Raw genomic sequence first — 18,694 nt, forward strand, 5'->3', positions numbered from 1 at the left:
TGTTTCTAATAAACAACTTGTTTTGGATTGCAAACCCTAGAGTAAAGGTCTAGCTTGGTGGGGGGTGGAACAGAAGAGTACAGGACTTGTCCTCGAAGCTGCTCTGATGCTGGTCAGTAATTCAGATTGCTGCTACAGGGAAAAAGAGCTCACATGAGCTTTTATGTCTTTCCCATGACAGGGGGTTTGCATCTTTCTTTGTTCCCTAATAACAGATAAATCCATGCTCCATGTTAATACACTTTTCTTTCAGGTGGGAATTTTCCAGGCAGAACAGCTGCGAGTGGTGCTGGAGTCCTTGGCTCAGGCAGTAAACTGGTTGTGTTTCTAGTCCCGGACAGCCAGCAGGCCTGAACTGTGTTAAGTAAAAATACTAGTATTTTGTTCTGTGGGGCACAGCTCATAGTTCTGCCCCAAGAGCTTATGTTTTGCAAGCTGTCATTCTGTGCTTACTGATCTTCATACAGAACAAGCGCAGGTTATGAATTTTTACTAGTCATGGAGGGAGTACAGCTGTTCTAACAGGCTGGTGCTGCAGCCTGTCATGACACATGGTGCTTGACATGATCATTAGGGCAACAGATCACTCTGATCCTGCTCTGCTTGCTACTGAGAGGCAAGGTGTAGTCAGACTACGGTGTGACAGCATGCCTCCTCTGCCATGTCCCATCCAACAGCAGGGCTAGTCAGCATGACTAAATACACAGCTTTCTTAAAAATGTTTTATTTTGTTAACTTACCCTTTTGTAGCTAAACAATGCTTTTCTGTATTCAAACAATTTTTTTAAGACAAAACACATTGAAGTTGTATCCTTTCTTAATGGAGAAAGGAAGGTACAGTCCATTGTTTGATCCATTTTACGTGGTACATGTTGCTTAGACTAGGATGCCCAACCATTGCTGGTCTGCCTGCAAACACTGTTTCACCACTGCCATTACAGCAGAACTAGTTATACATTAAGCAGTCAATCAAGAATCACTTAATTAAAAAAACCAAACTCCTGTTTATAATTCAGAAGGCTTCTTTGAGTGCAAGTTCTGCTAATTTATCATCTTTGGAAAGCCAAAGCAGCAATGTGATCCTTAAAACATCACTGTCCAGGTGCAGACAGTGAAGCAAGTACTGCACACAGTCAGAAGAGGGCTCCCACAGTTAAAGTGACTTTAACAAGTGCTCTGTGGCAGATGAAGCTCTCTCGTCTTCTTTGAGAAAAAAAGTCTTCCGTGGAGGGTTTTGTTGAGCTTTAAAAAAAGCTAAATTTGATGCATAACACTCATTCATCCACGGTAAAATTTAAAGAAAGGGACAACTTAAAATTATTGCAACAGTGAGGTATAAAAATGAGTAAAACACCCAGTTCTTGCTTGTGTCCCTATCTTGGGGGGGAATTACTTAGACACTGACCAGACGTGCTCTATGGTTTCTATCATTAGAAAATCCTAAATACTGACACCATTACAGACAGGCTTGGGGGTTACTCAGACACTGTACTAGATGTACTAGCGGTGTTCTCTTGGGTAGGAAGGACGACTTCTTTTAAGTCCTTCAGTAGCTCAATCTTGTTATCCAGTCTTTTTCTGCTTTCCAGAAGTTCCTGGATTTTTTCCTCTGTTCCTATCATGAAAAAGAAAGGGACAAAAGCTTTTATTCATATGTAACTGTTATCAATTTAAAATACATGTTATATATGCTTTAACACTGCAGAGGCTACCAATGCCTAGTTTAACCTACACTGAAACCTCTGCCTCGCTGAAGCAAAGTCTTTAGCCTAAAGCCCTGTACTCTTGGTCTCTTCATTAAGACAGACTGTGCGTTGTATGAAAGAGACTAGCTGAAGTATCAACATGTCAAAAGAAAACACGAAGCTGTAGAGTTACACACTTTGTCACCCTATACTGTAATCCCCCTGCTTCTTCCTCTCTGTTCAGAAAGCCCGTTGCTGCTGCTGCTGCTGGTGTGTGTACATGGAAAATTATGTACGCGCACACACTTCTGTAACGCATTTTTAAATACATTACCCAATGAGGTTGAGTGTGGATATTGAAAACAGGCAGCCAGTACGACGGTGGTGCCCACTGCCTGTTGAAAAGTCTGGGCAGCGGTTCGCTAAAGAGGGACTTGGCGCCTCACCCTAGCTCTGACTGAAAAAGAGCAGACGACCCCTCTTCTCTCTGCTTTCCTCTGCAGTCGGGTGTCACTTCTTATATTTGACAGCACCATCTCCCATCACCGTCCCACCACAGTCTGTGCCCACTGCTTCCCGGTGTCAGCTCGACAGTTGACAAGACTGCAGTGGAAATCATCGTCTTCATTGTTTGCCACAGGCAGCCTTCAGGGCGTTTCCATTTGGTATCAAGTCTATGTATGCGGTTAAAAGAACTAGCAGGCACATTTTGAAGAAAAAGCTGGAGCTGTACAAGTGGGAGCTGGAGAAAAAACTCTTAGAGAATATTCGGATACAAATTAATAAATTATCAGAAATAAAACAAAGAGCAAACATGACAATCGTGTTACTGTGTTCAGCATACGGGTGAGCTACAGATGAAAGACATACGGCTCCATGTCTCTCCTTCCATAAGGATGTGGCAGAAATGGAAATAGCCCAGAGAAAGATGTCAGTGATGGGAATGACTGGCCTATGGGAGCGCTTCCATAGGAAGGCAGGTAACAGATTGGGAACCTTCCACCTCATACAGGAGATGACCTAAAGGGAAGGAACATGTATTTCTGTAAAATCGGGAATGGCCTGAGAAATGTGGACCTGGCATGACTGCACTCGCTCTTCAAGTGCTGAGGGGCTCACAGTGAAGGTACTGCACAACAGTTTTAAAATGAAGTATCGCCGCCTTCGTCTGCACAACTGAATTGCAGAATTCACTGCTACAGATCCCCTGAAAACAAACGCTACCAAGGAGCTCAAAAGCTACTGGACAGACTGCTGACCAGCAAAAAGAGGAGATTAAAGCTGACCGAGGTATCGCCCCAAGCAGGACACACGACAACGGAACAGAAAGCAAAACTAAAGGAAGTCACTTTTCCTTGGAGGAGAGAACAAGAACCTCCAACCTAGAAAGCTGAAACGGATGTTGAGGCGATAGCAGGTCGCATATGAAAAGTTTTAAAGGCAGTCAAGTTTGCAGTAAAGGTGCGTGCTGCAAAAGAACCGTTTATCCCTGTATATAAAAGGGATTTAAAAAAGCAGCGTCAACAATTACAGTTCAGAGTGACCTTGCTGTGCTGACGCGTACGGCTTAAGAACAGGTTTTGCATGATGATCCAAGAAGTGAAAAAAAGATAAAATGAAAAAATGGATTGGAAGTAAAGCATGTCAGATGACCCAAAATCATCAGTTCCAGGAGAAAGATCAAAGACGACACAGTATTTATACTAGTCCTACTTTATTTAGTCCTAGACTTTGTATGTCATCATCACAGAGACTCGCTAGCTAGAGCTTGGAAGACAGATTAGGACAAAAAAAAAAAAAAAAAAAAAAAAAAAAAAGCTGGTGATTTCCTTCCCTCCCTACAGTTTCATTTCTAACTAGCGTGGTTTTCATTCCTTACTCACTGGTTCATTTTAAGAGCTCCTCTTGGATCAGTTTTGGAACCAACCTTGATGTGTGTTTTCATTATTGACCTTGAAATTAAAAGCAGGCCGATGGTATCAGAAAAGAAGATTGTGTGGTACACGAAGAACTGAGCTGCTCAAGCAGTGGGGAATTGGAGAGGGGACAACTTTGACACATGAGAATCACACGGTTGTGTGTACGTAGGTGCCAATATCAAGAATTTCTCCTGTAAGCTGAGAAGAGGATGAAATAATTGATGCAGCTGTGAAAGAAACAAGTGTGATCCAAGGTTGTGTCACATAAGGAGTTTTGAGCAGAGATGTTTTAAGGCCCTCAGATGAGGCACTGGTGAAACCTTGTGTCAGGTAACTGCAACACCAGTCACTCCCATTTCCGAAAGAGGGATTTAAATGCGAGAACAGGAGACTGAAGAGAGGAGCCTGGCTTCTTCAGTCGAGTGAAGGGGAAACGGCAAACATCAGCAAACATCACCTTCATGTGCTGAACCTCAGCGTTAGCTAATTAAAACCCATTTCCCTTTTCACAGGGATAAATTAAAGCAGAAGTTAGTTAGAACAAGGCTGCTAACTGTTAGAGAGGAAAATGGGAGCAGGAGACTTGCCTATCCGAAAAACAGTTTTAACCTTGTCGCTTACAATAGCTGAGACTGGAGTCCAAGCCCCAGAGTTTCCTTCCACACCGGTGGTCCCAAGCAACTGCGCCTGCCCTTGTTTTCATTTCACTCTGAGCATTCTCAGCTTGTTTTTCAGAGCACGTTACAATCGCAATCAGGTTCAGGTAAGTTCTGCTTGTAGCGTTTAATGCTCTTAACTGAAACATAACAGCCAGTCTGAACAGCATTCATCAGAAGGGAGCAGAGCCGTAACGCAGGCAAGCTGCTGAAGGGAGACTGCGGAGAAGGAAGGGAAACAGGACACAAGTGCACCCTGCCGGAAAGGGAAGTTCCTCTGGGGCGGAGACCCTTTGATCTTTTAAAGCGGTGGAACTGTGACTTGCCTTCCCCTTCAGGTCAGCCAGCCAGATTTGATATACAGTATTTCTAAAGATTCAGGTAGCAATGGCTTTTATTCAATTGTTTATATAATGCTGAGAACAAAATTCCTTGGAATTTTCATTTATATGGTCATTTTATCAAAATGCTCAGAAGAACAACCTCAATGCTAAAACCCATACCAACTGCCACTGCTCTGACAGCTTTTTTCACATACCTGAATGAATATTTGTCAGTATATTTTCAAACAGTCCACAGTCAAAGAGTGACATCACTGTCTCTTCATACTCTGGGGAAAGAGATAATTCGATTTAATATTACCGAGTAAAGGTTTACAGAACCCTCGCGTTAATGCAGAGCCCTACATTAGAAGTAGCACAAAACAGTAATTACTTATTTTATATCATACTGATTGCTTGAGGTTTTAAGATGTCTTCCTTCTCATACAATCTATATTGAGGAAGAAGGATCAATTTGTCAATTCTACTTTTTTTTTTTTTTTACATTTCATACAGAAAATAGGAAAGGAGACCTACCTGTAATTCCCTTTTTTGGTTTGCACCACGTGAACAGTCCATTTAAAAAATGAGCAATATACTTAAGTCATATTTCATTCCATTGTGTCAAGACTGTGTGTGTAACGGCAGGGCTGACCACACCAATTCCTCTTGGCTGATCATGTGACATGGGGGACAGTGCTATCACTGTTCGATGTTAAAAACCAGCTCAGCATTACGCCTCGATTTCATAACTGAGGCTTCCATTGAAACAAAATACAGAACGCCTACAGAGTTCGCATGACCGTTAAGAGGTTTGCTTAATGGTGAAAACCTTTGTCGTGGTTTAACCCCAGCCAGCAGCTAAGCACCCCGCAGCTGCTCCCTCGCTCCCTGTCCCCTGCTCCCAGTGGGATGGGGAGGAGAATCGGGAAAGAAGGTAAAACTCGTGCGTTGAGATAAGAACAGTTTAATAACTAAAGTAAAATAGAATACTAACAATAATAATAATAAAATATTATTATTATTATAGTAATGAAAAGGAATATAACAAAAAAAGAAGAGGGGGAAAAAAAAAAAAACCCAAACCAAATAGTGATGCACAATGCAGTTGCTCACCACCCACTGACCGATGCCAGGGCCACAATCCACCCCTCCTGGCCAACTCCCCCGTGTATATACTGGGCATGACGTTCCATGGTATGGAATACCCCTTTGGCTAGTTCGGGTCAGCTGCCCCGCCTGTGCTCCCTCCCAGCTTCTCGCACACCTGCTTGCTGGCAGAGCATGGGAAACTGAAAAGTCCTTGACTTAAGATAAGCGCTACTTAGCAACAACCAAAACATCAGCATGTTATCAACAGTATTCTCACACTAAATCCAAAACACAGCACTGTACCAGCTACTAACAAGAAAATTAACTCTATCCCAGCCGAAACCAGGACAACCTTTGAACCCCTAATGTGTCCTGGAGTTCATTACTGCTTCTAGCAGCTGCTGTCGTGTTACACGCAAGCTGCTGGTGAGGAAGACCTAGCCAGGTGGAACATTTCACTTTCCATGCATGTGCTTCAGTTACTTTGCATAAATTAGTATTCTTTATCCAAAGGTATTATTCATAACTTTGTAAAGCTGGGAGGACAACAGGAGAGGAAGGTTTGAAATTTTCTTTTTTAACTGTGTTGTGGACAAAGCAACATTAGAGTGGAATCCTCCGAGAACAAAGTGCTTCATACAAGCTGATACTTAAACCGATGAAACCCCCAAATACACACCAACAATTGACAACAAAGTTCTAACTAATCATCCAAAGACTTAAAATGTACATACTCAGGGATTTTTCCCTCAAAAGAGAGTGCTGATATTAACAGATAGCTAGTCCCTCTGTGAAGCTGTAAGAACACCACAGACTTACGATTCAAATAAAACCTTCTGGTTCTCTTCAGGACCTCTCTCCTCTTCCGTGCCCGGGAGAAGAGGTCAGGCTGAACCTACCTATGCTTATGCCAACGGGTAAAAGATGGCTTCAAAAATTCAAGTTAGAAGGCCTTACTAGAGCATGCTGAGTTGGCAGCTCTTCCCCTCTGCTGACACGGGTATACCAAAAAATACTCACTCTCCACCTGCTGTGCAGCTGCAGAAATGAGACAGGACCCAGTTCTTTAGCACCACAGAAGCATCCTCAGGAAGGTGACCCAGGGCCGTGTGCCTGGCATTCAGATCAGCATTTCTGCTCTGAGAGCAGAGTCCCCCATGGGTCTCCATACCTGTTTCTGAAGTGTTGTCATCCATCAGTTTTTCCTGCGCCAGGTGAAGCGTGTCCAGCATTTCTTCAAATATGTCATCCAGAAGCCCGGCTTGCTTGCATTTCCTAAGGAAATCTATTTGGACTGTTAAAACACAAAAACACACTCTTACACAGAAGTGGTCTGTAAAGTGGGCTTTACTCACTTTAGAAACTAAAACTTTAGCCAAAGTCCCCCTTTCAGTCACAAATACTTATGCAAATCTCTGGCTCCTCCAGCTACTCACTCAGCCCTTTGCAGTGGGAACAAAAACGTGGTCAGGCAAACGTAAGCATTGCGTTGGGTATAAAATTACCTAAGCTCTAGATTTAGCTTCATTCATCAAAAGCAAGTATCTCCACAACTGTAAATGCACCATTCCTAAAGCCTCCTGACACCCCCTAGCATAGGAAAGCAAGTGATTTGTCTTGCTTTTTTTTCCTTCCAGTCCTCAGGATGACACCGTGGACTGAACAGGCTAAAGGACAGAAAATAGTGCAAGAAGTGAATCATTACTGCATTTGGTAAGAGAATTAAGGCTACTTTTACTCCAAGTGATCCAGGCATTAAACTCATTTATTACAGCCCATTTTATATGCCTACTTTGTCAGATTTGGATTGCTAGGGAAATAACTACCTATTTTTTCTTCATCTCAGAGCAGCAGGTCAGTGACAGGTTTCAGTACGATCAATTCAATGGGCTGTTCAAAAGGAAAGAGCTGTCAGACAGCTCACAGAAGTCTGCCAGTCTCCATTAAAAACAACGTTACTTTTTACTGGAGACATTTGTGAGAAAAAGAAATGTCATTTCACTTATACTGGATGCCCTACAAGTAAGTATTCCGGGATTCTTTATAGGTTCCCTGTTCTTTATAGTGGTAGTAAAAATTCAGAAAAAACACTAGGCAGCCACCTACTGTTACAATACCGTGCCCACATACTAGGCACGGCCATGGGAAGGTGAATAATCACCACTAACACCTTCCAAACGTCCAAGCGACAGCATAATCCCGACAAGCAATTGCAGCAGGACCTTTGGGGTAACATGAAAACTGCAGAACTGAAGGATGGGTCCAGCGGTTGATTTCACTGTTTTAATACCATATTTATGCAGTAAAATACTATATTGTGTTAAGCACACTAGGTACACCGAGGGTTCAAAAGGTAAGATAAGCCCGCGGTGGCAGCGGTAACTGTAGCAGCGTTTAGGGATCCCCATTAGCCAGCTAGAGCTCCTGTTCAAGGTGCGCTGAACTCCACTCTCGCTGCTGGGTTAGTGCTCAACCCCCGCTCCTCACAGCGCCTCCTCTGCCAACCCATTCCAGAGTGCCACCTGGCAGAACTGCACCCCTCTCCTTCAAGAGGGGCTCAGCGCAAGGAGACCAAAGTGAAGGAGGACTGATTCCCCTTTAAATTTAACTGTATTGATATGGGGTTGGGGGGGGAGGGGGGCAGGCAGAGGCGCCCCTGTTTGCTGGAGACACACAGCTGAACACAGCAGGCAACCAGAGCAGGGGCATTCCCAGGAGAATTCACTGGCTCACATCACACAGCAAGTCTCAGCCAGAGCAGAGAGATTTGTTTGCTGCACAATTATTAAAACCTGCACAGTCATTCTGCAAATCAGACTTCTGCTCCCTTGCCAGAGCTTGGAGAGTCACTCGTCTCGGGAGATTACTAAAGATACATTTGCAGCATCACTATCACCCATCTCCAAGCTCTGAATTTCAACATAACAGATCACAGCATCTCCTAGTTGTTCTATAAAGTGAGTCGCACCTTTATGCCTGTTGTTTTTTCTCTTTAGTATTCGTAAACTGTTTTCTTCTGCTGTCTCTTCTGTGCCCTGTAAGAAAATCAAACGAACGTATTTTTATATCATACTGACATTTACTGGTTTGTTTTCATTATCTTACCTCTATATTAGCAGAAAGATAAAAAGCAGCCCATATTTCTGTAAATACAGTCAGCTTCTCTGCAGAGTCAGAGATATTCCTCTCCAGACGTTCCGTTTTTAAAAAGGGAAGCAAAAATTGCTTCAAAGCAAAAACTCTTTAAGAAAAGCCCAACACCTGGGACACCACCCTCCTTAATTACTGCAAATAGCAGTAATTTGCAAATAGCACAGATGTTAACAAATGCCTACTGCTAACTCCCAGTGCAAATCATGTTTAGTTCCCTAGACCTGATGTAATACTAGAAAGGATTTGAGAGGAGAGGGGGAATATTTTTTCTTTTCCTTTGGACAGGATGCAGTCATTCTCTGCTGTTCCACATCATACCACAGTACTACAAAGAATTCTTAAGCTCTGTCACAAAACTCCACCGGTGTAAAAATGCACTGCTTACACAATGGTAAACCATTTATCCCGCAGTGACAAATCCTGGAGCCCCTCAGCTTCTTATTTGCAGTGTTTGTATTGATTTCCAAGATCGCCAGCACTGGAGAGCAGCAGAAACAGCACGTTACCGTGGGTAACAGGTCAAATGAATCTCAGTTATAATACCAGGAACGTAAGTGGATTTGCAGCTGAGAAATTCTTGGAGACAAATAACCTACCCTTATGACAGTACTACATAAAAGCTGCAGAGATCGTCCACGTCCCCTCACATGACCTCCCTTTAATCTCAAGACCTGGGAAAGGCAGAAGTTTTTCCCAAGGAAAGCTGGATGCTAATTCCTCTAGAAAAGAGAAATCCTGATCCCCCTGAAGAGTCAATGGGAGTTCCCATGCATTCTTCTGTGGAGCCAAGAGAATCACCTCAAAACTTAAAATACACTGTATTTACAGGTTTTCTAACAACAGCCTGTAAAACAACTTCCCCTGCAACGAGAGGGATGCTCTGCTTGACAGCTCCCGAACCCCTGGGAAGGCCATCTTCACCTGCAGAGCTGAGAACTGCCTGACCTGCAATGAAAATCTGCCACATTTACCACGAGCACAGGCTCACAAACAAGTAAGTGCCAGTTTAAAAGGCCAAGTGACTCATCAAAAGCAGTTTTTCACAGAAACTGTATCAAGCCCTAAGCAAATCTGAGGAACATAGTACTTCCAAAGAAAAGGAGCCCCCAAAGGGAAGCTCTTTCTGGTCATGTCAAGATCACAGCCACCGAGTCAGCCTGTTTCGGAGGTTCCTATCGCATTTGTGCCACACTACCTGAGGGCAGCATTGGCTCTGCCTGAAGCAGCTCCAAATGCAAACAGTTTTGTTTTGACAAAATGACAAGATCAAAACAAGGCAGCTGTAAAGGAAAAGTTATTGCTCCTGTGAGGAAGTCTCTTACTGAATACACTGTCAAAATACTTCACTAAAGAAGTCCTTTGCTGTAGCAGATGTGGGTTCCTGTTTTAGAAATACTTAAATTCAGAATTACCGTTTGTTCCGTGATGGTGGAAGGTTTCAATGCACATCTTCTCCTCTTATTTGCTGCACCTAGGAATCAAGAAACAACAAAGTAACAAATGTGTCAACCTCAGACTGGTGATTTCACATCATTCAAATTCTCTCCCCAAAAAGCTACAGAAGTAAGGCACTTTGGGTGGCAAGGCAAGAGTATGTTTCAGCTTCCCCAAATACCTGACATTTGACATTATTTCCATGTAAGAAAAATTACAAGCCTGAACCATTAGGAAGAAGTGCAAATCACTGTAGCATTAGGATATCACTTTGCCTTTTAAACTCAGTATAAAGCAAACCCCAGTTTTTAACATAAAATTTTTGATTGTGGCAGAGTGAACTTATTCTCCCCAGAAGCAGCGCTACCTCTAGGTGGTAAAAACTTCAGGCAAACTTATGAAAGATGACTGGGATTTTTCAGTCAATTCTTGTTTACAGTAGTACACCCTCAAAACTAAGACTACATAAAGAATTATTTTAGGTGTCCCAAAGACATACAAATGGCATTAGGTTTTTCATTGACGTAATGACCCTCCTAGAAAGCCTCCAGAAGCAATTTGACTTGTAAGTTTAATATTATTTATACTACAAAGTGTTTTTAGTGACGTGATATGAGATCTCTGCAAAATCATCTGCTTTCACTCTGCCCTTTCCATCAGCGTGCACCAGCCTCTCTCCAACATCATAACTGGCAGCTGCTAAAAACAGCTACAGCATCACAAGCAGAGAAGGATAACTCTGGCAAGGAAGACATGGCAGGAGCAGAGAAAGCTAGAGAAGAGTTCAACCACCCACCAAATGTTTAAATGCAGTGGGGTTATATGCCCCCCTCCCGTTTACATCCTTTGGGCAGCACTTGGTAAGGTTTTTCGTGTTAGAAATCACCCTATTAAGAGGAATGAGGAGTTACTGTTGAAACAAGTTTGGGTTTGGGGTACTGGTGCTGTACATCTGCACTTTTCACAGCCTGAAAGGAAATCATAGCCTCTCACTTCATCCAAAATAAAGCTGGGTGGCCTAATTTGGAGCAGTCTAGGAGATGCTGGTGTAGGCATGTAGCACAACATCTTTGACCTGTGATAGGATTTTCTCAGCTCTTCCTGATGTTTGCTTTAGGGATGCCTTATAGAACAACAGGAACACAGTCCAAAGAGCAGCCCAACTCTTCCTGCTCCCCACAGCGTTCTCCGCTCTTCTATGTTCGTCAGCCTTTACTCCGGGCACATTCCACGTTTCCAGTTAAGCAGAGGTTGGAGCCTGTTTCCAAGTCCAAACTGCCCTCCCACCCCTGCTGCACACAGCTGCAAGGAGACTTCTTGGCCCCAGGCCCTATCCCCTTCCAATCACACAGCAGAGCCCTGACATTTCAGCACAGGAATGTTGTCTGGACTAAGAACAAGGGGATGTTCCTTGACCCCATTTTCTCCAAGCTACCAGGGAAAACAAACCTGGAGAGGCAGCCCTTTTGTACCAGCTCCGGCTCCCACACAGCCCAGCACTGGCTCAGCCTGCCCCAGAGGAACAGCTGAGCTACTTCACCTGAGTTGGATCCTGAAAGTCAAAACTCTACCACAGAGCCACAGCGCTTCCATCCCAGCCCCTGTCTCACTCCCCGCCCTGTGTGGACCTGCAAACACACTCAGCACAGGGGTCCCCTGCTTACCCAGATGGGCCAGAGTACCTGCTACTTCAGCCAACTCACTAGCTATTAGAACAGCCAACCTCGGCTATTCTGAGCACCACACATGCATCTGAGAGCTGCTCAGAAGCAGGAGACATCGGGCTTGGGGAACCAAGTGTCATTTACCCAACTCTCACAGCTGCTCCCCACCTCCTGGGGTACAGCTGCTCTCTCAGACAGAGGTGGGAGAAGTTGATTCAGGAGGCAGGGCAGACACTGCCAGAAGAATCCATTTACCCCTCATGAACAGAGGGTCTCCAAATTAAGTGCCTCTGGAAGATCTCCTCTAGGAGAAAACTTTCTTCTCAGGGAACAGGCCATACATTGTATATGAAGCACTTGAAGACACCAAGATCTTCAACCTCATAAGGTTTAAGCCTTCCTTATGAAGGAGGTGGTCTACAGGGCTGGACCTAATGCCTCAATCTCATCTCATCTCATACTGGAAACGAAGCAATCCTGGCCCTGTCTAGTACTTGGGCAGGAGACAACCTGGGACCCTGGACAGACCCAACAGACAGACAACCATTAGACCACAGAAATCAAATCAATTTTAAAAAGGAAAGGAATGTCAGGCCTCAGAACTATGGATAAGTAAAAAGCAAAACTACTAAGTGAAATAAGAAGCTGCATTTGGTTAATGAACCACAGCAATACCAGGTGTTACACAGACGGTATGTCTGGCTAAGAAGCCCAGACCCTATGACTAAAAGTTTAAATGATAATCACCTAACCCACCCCTTGAGTGGCATCAGGGTAGAGCCAGACTTTGTCAAGAAGATAAGCCAAAGTTTGCTAGACTTCAGCGGGAGCACACCACTCTTAGCATTAGTGCTCACAGTTCAATTGAGCTTAACTTCAAAGTGAAGGCCAGTCTAGGACCCACTCTGTTTTGAGCAGGTTTTGATGCATTATGTTAACAAAGTCACAGCTTTGGTTGGTTAATTCAGTGAGATTCCCGACTACCTCTGAATCAGCAAGGACCAGGACTGCCAAATTAAGCTGCATTTCTGTAGCAAAGGAAGCAATCCTTAAACAGGGGTTGTACAACCCTTTTGTTACACTTAAAAAGCTCTTTGGGATCCTTCAGAATGAAAGGCTCTCTTTAAAAAAAACACTGCAGTGAATACGGAAGATGCAAATGTGAATGTTTTAACGTAACTACAGATAAAAATCCCAAGGTGACCACTCTTATAACAGCCCTCTCTTTACTGATCAAGTGCAAGCTTGTGCATCAATTGTTAGCGTGGCTCTCGTCTCTCACATGGATTTTACAAGCTGCTTGGGCCTACCTGCCCACACACAGTCAGAATAATTCCATGAAGGATCAGGTGCACAGTGTTTTAAGTCAGTTTTGAGGAAGATGCAGGGAAGATAAAATATAAACATTTCCTACTTCAAAAAACCGTCTCGATTTTTGTGCATACACATGGATCTCAACCAAACCACTCCTGCAAGATTAGAAATCCACCGCTCAATATAAAGGTGGAGTAACATTTATTTTGTTCAAATGAGTTATTGACTGTAGGATGCAAACTTTTAAAACAAATGAAATCAACGAAACCATTAAAGAAACTCACCATAGTGATTGGTCCTATTGCCTGGATCATGTTTTGGGCAGAACACTCTAAAATTTAAGTTCAATTTTAAAAAAAAGAGAAAAAGTATTAATAAATATGTAAACAGAGTTATGCTGACTGATTTTAACAGATATTCTCCCCTCTTTTCATTGAACGTAAATTGAAAGACGCTTAAAAAATTATCAGGATTTTTGTTCAGCATTACCCACCTAGGAAAGCACCTGCTGTAAAGTCACATACATGCACAAGCTTGTGTTTGTACTTTTTGAGCCTCAGTGGACTCTGAACACTGAAGCTTTGAATTATCAGTTCCACTACCCCACTCTGTTTGGACGTGCTTACTGCTCAAATCCTAAGTAAGTCAGACACGTTTCATCTGGTGTGGCGATCAAACACTGTGGCAGACATAGTCTCATTGAAATGCCTTATTAAAATGAGATTCATGCTGTCAAGATGAAATACCACAGTACTAATATTGCTTGACTGTAGCTACTGCTGTTCTGCCCCCTTGCCCTGTACCACTCAGGCCAGGTCCCGAACCTCTTTAGATGTATCTGCTTACCAGTCAGCTTGAACTTATAAGCCCTGCCTGACATGCTGGCACAGCCACACAGCACTGCACCACCCTGCACAGCACCAGTTACTTGCTTGGAGATCTCTGTGCCCCTCCCTTTCTGCTGCCCAGTGCTGATGAGGTGGTCCCCAAATCCTGAGGAAGGAGGGCACCCTGTTTGAGATCCAGTAGCTTAAAGCTGCTCAATCCGTTCGTTCCTTGAAGACTTTAGTAATATGTGAGATGGGAATATTTTCTCTGGTTCTAGGAGAGCAATGTGAATTCCTTGGAAGAGGCAAAATGCAACAAATACAGCCGGAAATATTCCTTATCTCCTGGATACAATAATGTGTACAGAATGTGAACCAGCTTCTATAATATGCCTTTCTTACAGAAGGATCCCAAATCACTTTTTAAGCAAAATTGCCTTGTCAAGAGTGGTTTAGCTGATCTCTTAATTACAAATCTATTTGCCAAGACTAATGCTCAAGTGTTTGGAAGCAATTTTTAAAGGGAACCACATTTACTAGGACATTTTCTAATTATTGTCATTCTTTTATTTTAACAAAATAGAAGCACTGACCTTAGAAACGCAGTCTGTTTCCTTGACGAGCCAGCTTTTTTGCATGAAATTCATTTTGATGCACAAAAAACCAGATTTATGCATGCCTAATGATTCAATCAGAAAGCTAAGTACTGGAGGCACCTTTATTTACATCCCTGAATTTCTAATATTGCCCTTTGGAGGCTGGTTATTTTCTCCCCTCCCTTTAATTCTATTCTTTCCCAGTTAAAAACAACCTTCCTAAGTACAAGAACACCCCATACAGAACAGATAACACCTTTTACTACTCAGGCCACTTTATTTGGAAGCACTTCCCTACTATCATTTTTGCAAGATGGCAGTACAAATTACGCTTATTTCCCCACCTCTACTCTTACTAGCCACTTCCATAGCACTGTATGCCTTATCTTTTTTTGTTCTGCTCTATTTGTTTTGATAATCACCGCTCATCATCACAACGATGGCAACTCAATTTAAAAACACCAGCTCTCTCTCTCTTGAAGGAATTATCTCTTTTTATATGCTTTTCAGTATTTTCACCATGAAGAGGTGCAGGGGGCTGCCAATCTACATCCACTGTTTTTCAAGTCTTGTTCATCTTCTTTCCAACAATTTCAGGCTAGCTACAAATTTTGTGCTTTACTTATGCCACTGATACTGTGCAAAAGTCTTTGGGTTCAAATCCCTGAAACCTGCCTCACCATCTTTCTCTAATCCAGTCCTTTTTCATCGCGTCAATACAGGTTGCTATAGCCTAGTTTCCTATATTTGTACATAGGACAAGCAACTAGTCTCACACAGTGACTTAATACAATGCATTTTTAAGGGTCCCTCTTCCAAACCTCCAAGGTCACCTGCTCAGAAAACCACCAAAACAAACTATATATTCAACCACTTCTTTATCAGTTTGTATCTAGACTGTTATCAGTCCCGTTTATTTTTCAACATCTTGAGAAGTTCAGTCTTCTTAAGCCTGAGGTATCCTTTCTAAAGCTATATGATGAGAGCCATTTATTCTGTGATCATAGAACATTTCCATCTTCCCAGCTACACTCTTTCATGAGCTTTGCAGACTCCCAAAGACTTTATAAGCATAAAATAAACATATCATCTTCGCTATACAGCTGGGCTTACAGCCTTGCAGAAAGATGTATTTATTTCTGACTGAGAGCCCTAGTGAAGCAGCCAGGAGTACAAGTGTTTTGACACAAAATGACTCATCTTCCACTACTTCTAAGTATTGCACTAGTCCATCTCTTCCTGAAACAAGTAGTGACTAGATGGTCTACCAGATTAATCTAAGACTAACATGCCCTGTGATCTCTCTGGCCTTGCACAGGAATGGTCATCAGGGGTTTTATGCACCTCAGACTTTACTATAACTTCAGCACTCCAAAAGGTCCCTAAAGTCCCAATTTCTCAACCCCTTCACCTGCATCCTCCAAACAACTCGTTCCATCTACTAACGACAACGCAGTCAGCCTGAGGGCAGCAGACACCAGGACTAGCATGATCAGGACAGAAAATTGACTTAAAGTCTGTTTAATTGTGTTAATGCTAGCAACGTACTCAAAATATAAGAAGGTCTTTGGTGGGAATACAAAGTTCTCTGCTAGCATATAGAGGGAAAATTACTAGAATTTGCCTAATGTGAACAGATCCAGAAGTGCTATAGCCTGGTCTCTCCTCAGACCACATCTACTGAAGCTTCTGAACCAAGAGAAATTGAGAATTTGAGTGACATTAATAAAAATCTTGGTCCTTGAAGACTAGCTAGATAGCCAGTAAGGACTGACTTCCTCTGTTTTGGCCTAGTAATCTTTCAGGTGTGTTGCAGGCTCAAACACTGAACAGATTCCTTCCCACTGCTGTGATGTTTTCCTATGAAAGGAAAACATTTCCCCCATTGCTTGTGAACAGAGGATGGAGCATCACTTTAAGAGAGGAGAACGTATTTCCTTTTTAAAAAACTTTAAAAACCGCACAATTTTTAAGTCTCTCTTCCTGACACCACCACCAAAACCTTGACAATAATTAGTTAGAAAATACTTGGTTAAATACCGGTAGACTCCGTTTACTTCATCTGTTTCTATTGCTGCATCATCGCAGAGTGCACAGAAGTAGTGATAACTTCTGCGACAGGCTCTTTCCTCGCATCCCACAGTAGCTCCTTTCTTGCGACAGAAGTTGCACACCTAGAAAAGGATGAGGTTTAGCAGGTAAGCACGACAGGCAGCTACTGAAAATCTTGCCATACAAGGCAAATACTATGCTCTGTGGAAAAATCAAATCTTTTGTTGCAAGTTGCCTCTGTATAACTCAGACAAGTCAAGTTCACTCCTGCAAACTCCTACCCTGGTCATTATTTCAGCCACCTTCTTGCTATCTTACCTCTATTTCATACTGATGAATTTGTAAAATGATGCAAAGAGCCATGCAAGGGCACTGGGCAAGTCCCTGCCCCCCCCCCCAAATCTTGCCCAAGCTACTTCAATACCTGTTGGTATTAGTGCTTGTATTATGTTTTCTAGGCTAACTTCATAATGAAAAGAGTTCCACCCAGGATCTAAGGGAGCACGGCAGCTGAGGACAAAGCCAATAATAAAACCTCATATAAATAACCTTCCTTCTGCTAAAACCAGAAGGTGTTTCCCTTTACACTTACGGATTGTATAATTTTGTTTCAGGCGCTGGCTTAGTCCTTTACCAACGTCTCTTCAGAAACTTAGACTAAGGACTTAAAGGCCAGAAAAAACAATACATTTTAATACAAAATGAACTAAATTTCACCAAATATAATGTCAAATCAATGTTTCTAACTCTAAATCTGTAATTTCCCTAATCTTAGTAGATCAGAAGGACCAAATACTTTTATACAATTTTTTTTCAAGCATAAAACAGGCCAGACAACCTTTAGTACTATGAGACAGGACTAAGTGCAGATTCATAAAGAAACTCCTTACCAGTCGCTTTCCTCTCTTGCGTTCCTTCAACACAGATGCCACATCAAACCTTATATCCACATTATCTGGGTTATATTCTTCAGATTCCACAAATCCCGAGGAAAATAACTAATGACAAAGGAGACGATATTAAGAATTAATAGAGGGACTCAGTCACCAATGCATTCCAGAGAAGAGAGGAAGGGTATATCTTTTCTTCTTGCACTTGCCCTACCTAAGAAAGGCTGATTTTTCTCTGTGTTTTTAACAGGTTTCACCTACGTTGAACAAGGAGTTGTGCTTAAACCTTTTCCCAGTCAAAAGAAGTTCCTCTGTCTATAGAGGAGTTTTCACATGACCTGAAGGTGAACTAAGAAAAGATAACAAGGTAAGAAAGTGAACTTAGTAAGAAGCATGAATGAAGAAAGTCTGGAAGTCCAGGCTGCCCAGAGTAAGGAGGAGAAGCTCTTCGGCTGACAGACCTCCACACTTTGAACATCTTGTTATCTGCCCAGTTGTTCAGCCTTACAGCTGGCTGCAACATTTCTCTGTAATAAAATTTCCATGCGGTCTAATGCTGATAACAGTTGACTGCATGAGAAACATAGGAACATTGTACAAAGCCTGGGAGAAACCCACAAAAAATGCATACATGCACATTTGGGCTACTTTAATTCCCATAGAAGTGCTGAGCCATGACAATAAGTGAGGAAGGGGAAGTTCTTAGCAACTTTTTTCTAATCATTACATATAGCTAATTCCTAACTCCAAAGTGAGCTACCCTTACGTCAACTGGCAGGCACAGTCTGTCTGCTCAGAAGGTGATAGCTAACTGCAAAAAAGCCAAACAGCGCAGAGAAGCCTAAGGCAGAGAAATTAGTAATGTTATTGGAAAAAAAAAAAAGAGAGAAAAAGTTTCAACATTGAAGAAATATTATAGCCCTAACAAAACCTGTGTCAAACAAAACATCCAAGTAACACTGTGAAATAGGTATCAGATGTTTCTGAAACATTCTGCTAAAAAATAAAGGTGTAAACATAAAACCTGCAAGAATAAGAAGGCTGGAACAGTGAAAGCCAGAAAGCTGTTCCAGCAGCAGATGCATCTCCTGT

At 42.5% G+C, this 18,694-nt stretch overlaps 1 protein-coding gene across 1 annotated transcript in view; it reads right to left on the reverse strand.

The window, feature by feature from the left end:
- Positions 1-708: 708 nt before the first annotated feature.
- Positions 709-18,694, reverse strand: part of SETDB2 (SET domain bifurcated histone lysine methyltransferase 2) — a 48,918-nt gene continuing 30,932 nt past the window's right edge. Inside the window, exons 17-24 of the mRNA XM_050915157.1 lie at positions 17,603-17,710; positions 16,701-16,834; positions 13,522-13,568; positions 10,238-10,296; positions 8,641-8,707; positions 6,844-6,966; positions 4,799-4,870; positions 709-1,615 (exon numbers count right to left, since the gene is read on the reverse strand). Of these exons, the coding sequence (XP_050771114.1) occupies positions 1,476-1,615; positions 4,799-4,870; positions 6,844-6,966; positions 8,641-8,707; positions 10,238-10,296; positions 13,522-13,568; positions 16,701-16,834; positions 17,603-17,710 (750 nt within the window). The 3' untranslated portion in view covers positions 709-1,475. The remainder of the gene's footprint in view (positions 1,616-4,798; positions 4,871-6,843; positions 6,967-8,640; positions 8,708-10,237; positions 10,297-13,521; positions 13,569-16,700; positions 16,835-17,602; positions 17,711-18,694) is intronic.

This window comes from Gymnogyps californianus, chromosome 1 (genome assembly GCF_018139145.2).
Source record: "Gymnogyps californianus isolate 813 chromosome 1, ASM1813914v2, whole genome shotgun sequence".
Classification (NCBI taxonomy): Eukaryota; Metazoa; Chordata; class Aves; order Accipitriformes; family Cathartidae; genus Gymnogyps; species Gymnogyps californianus.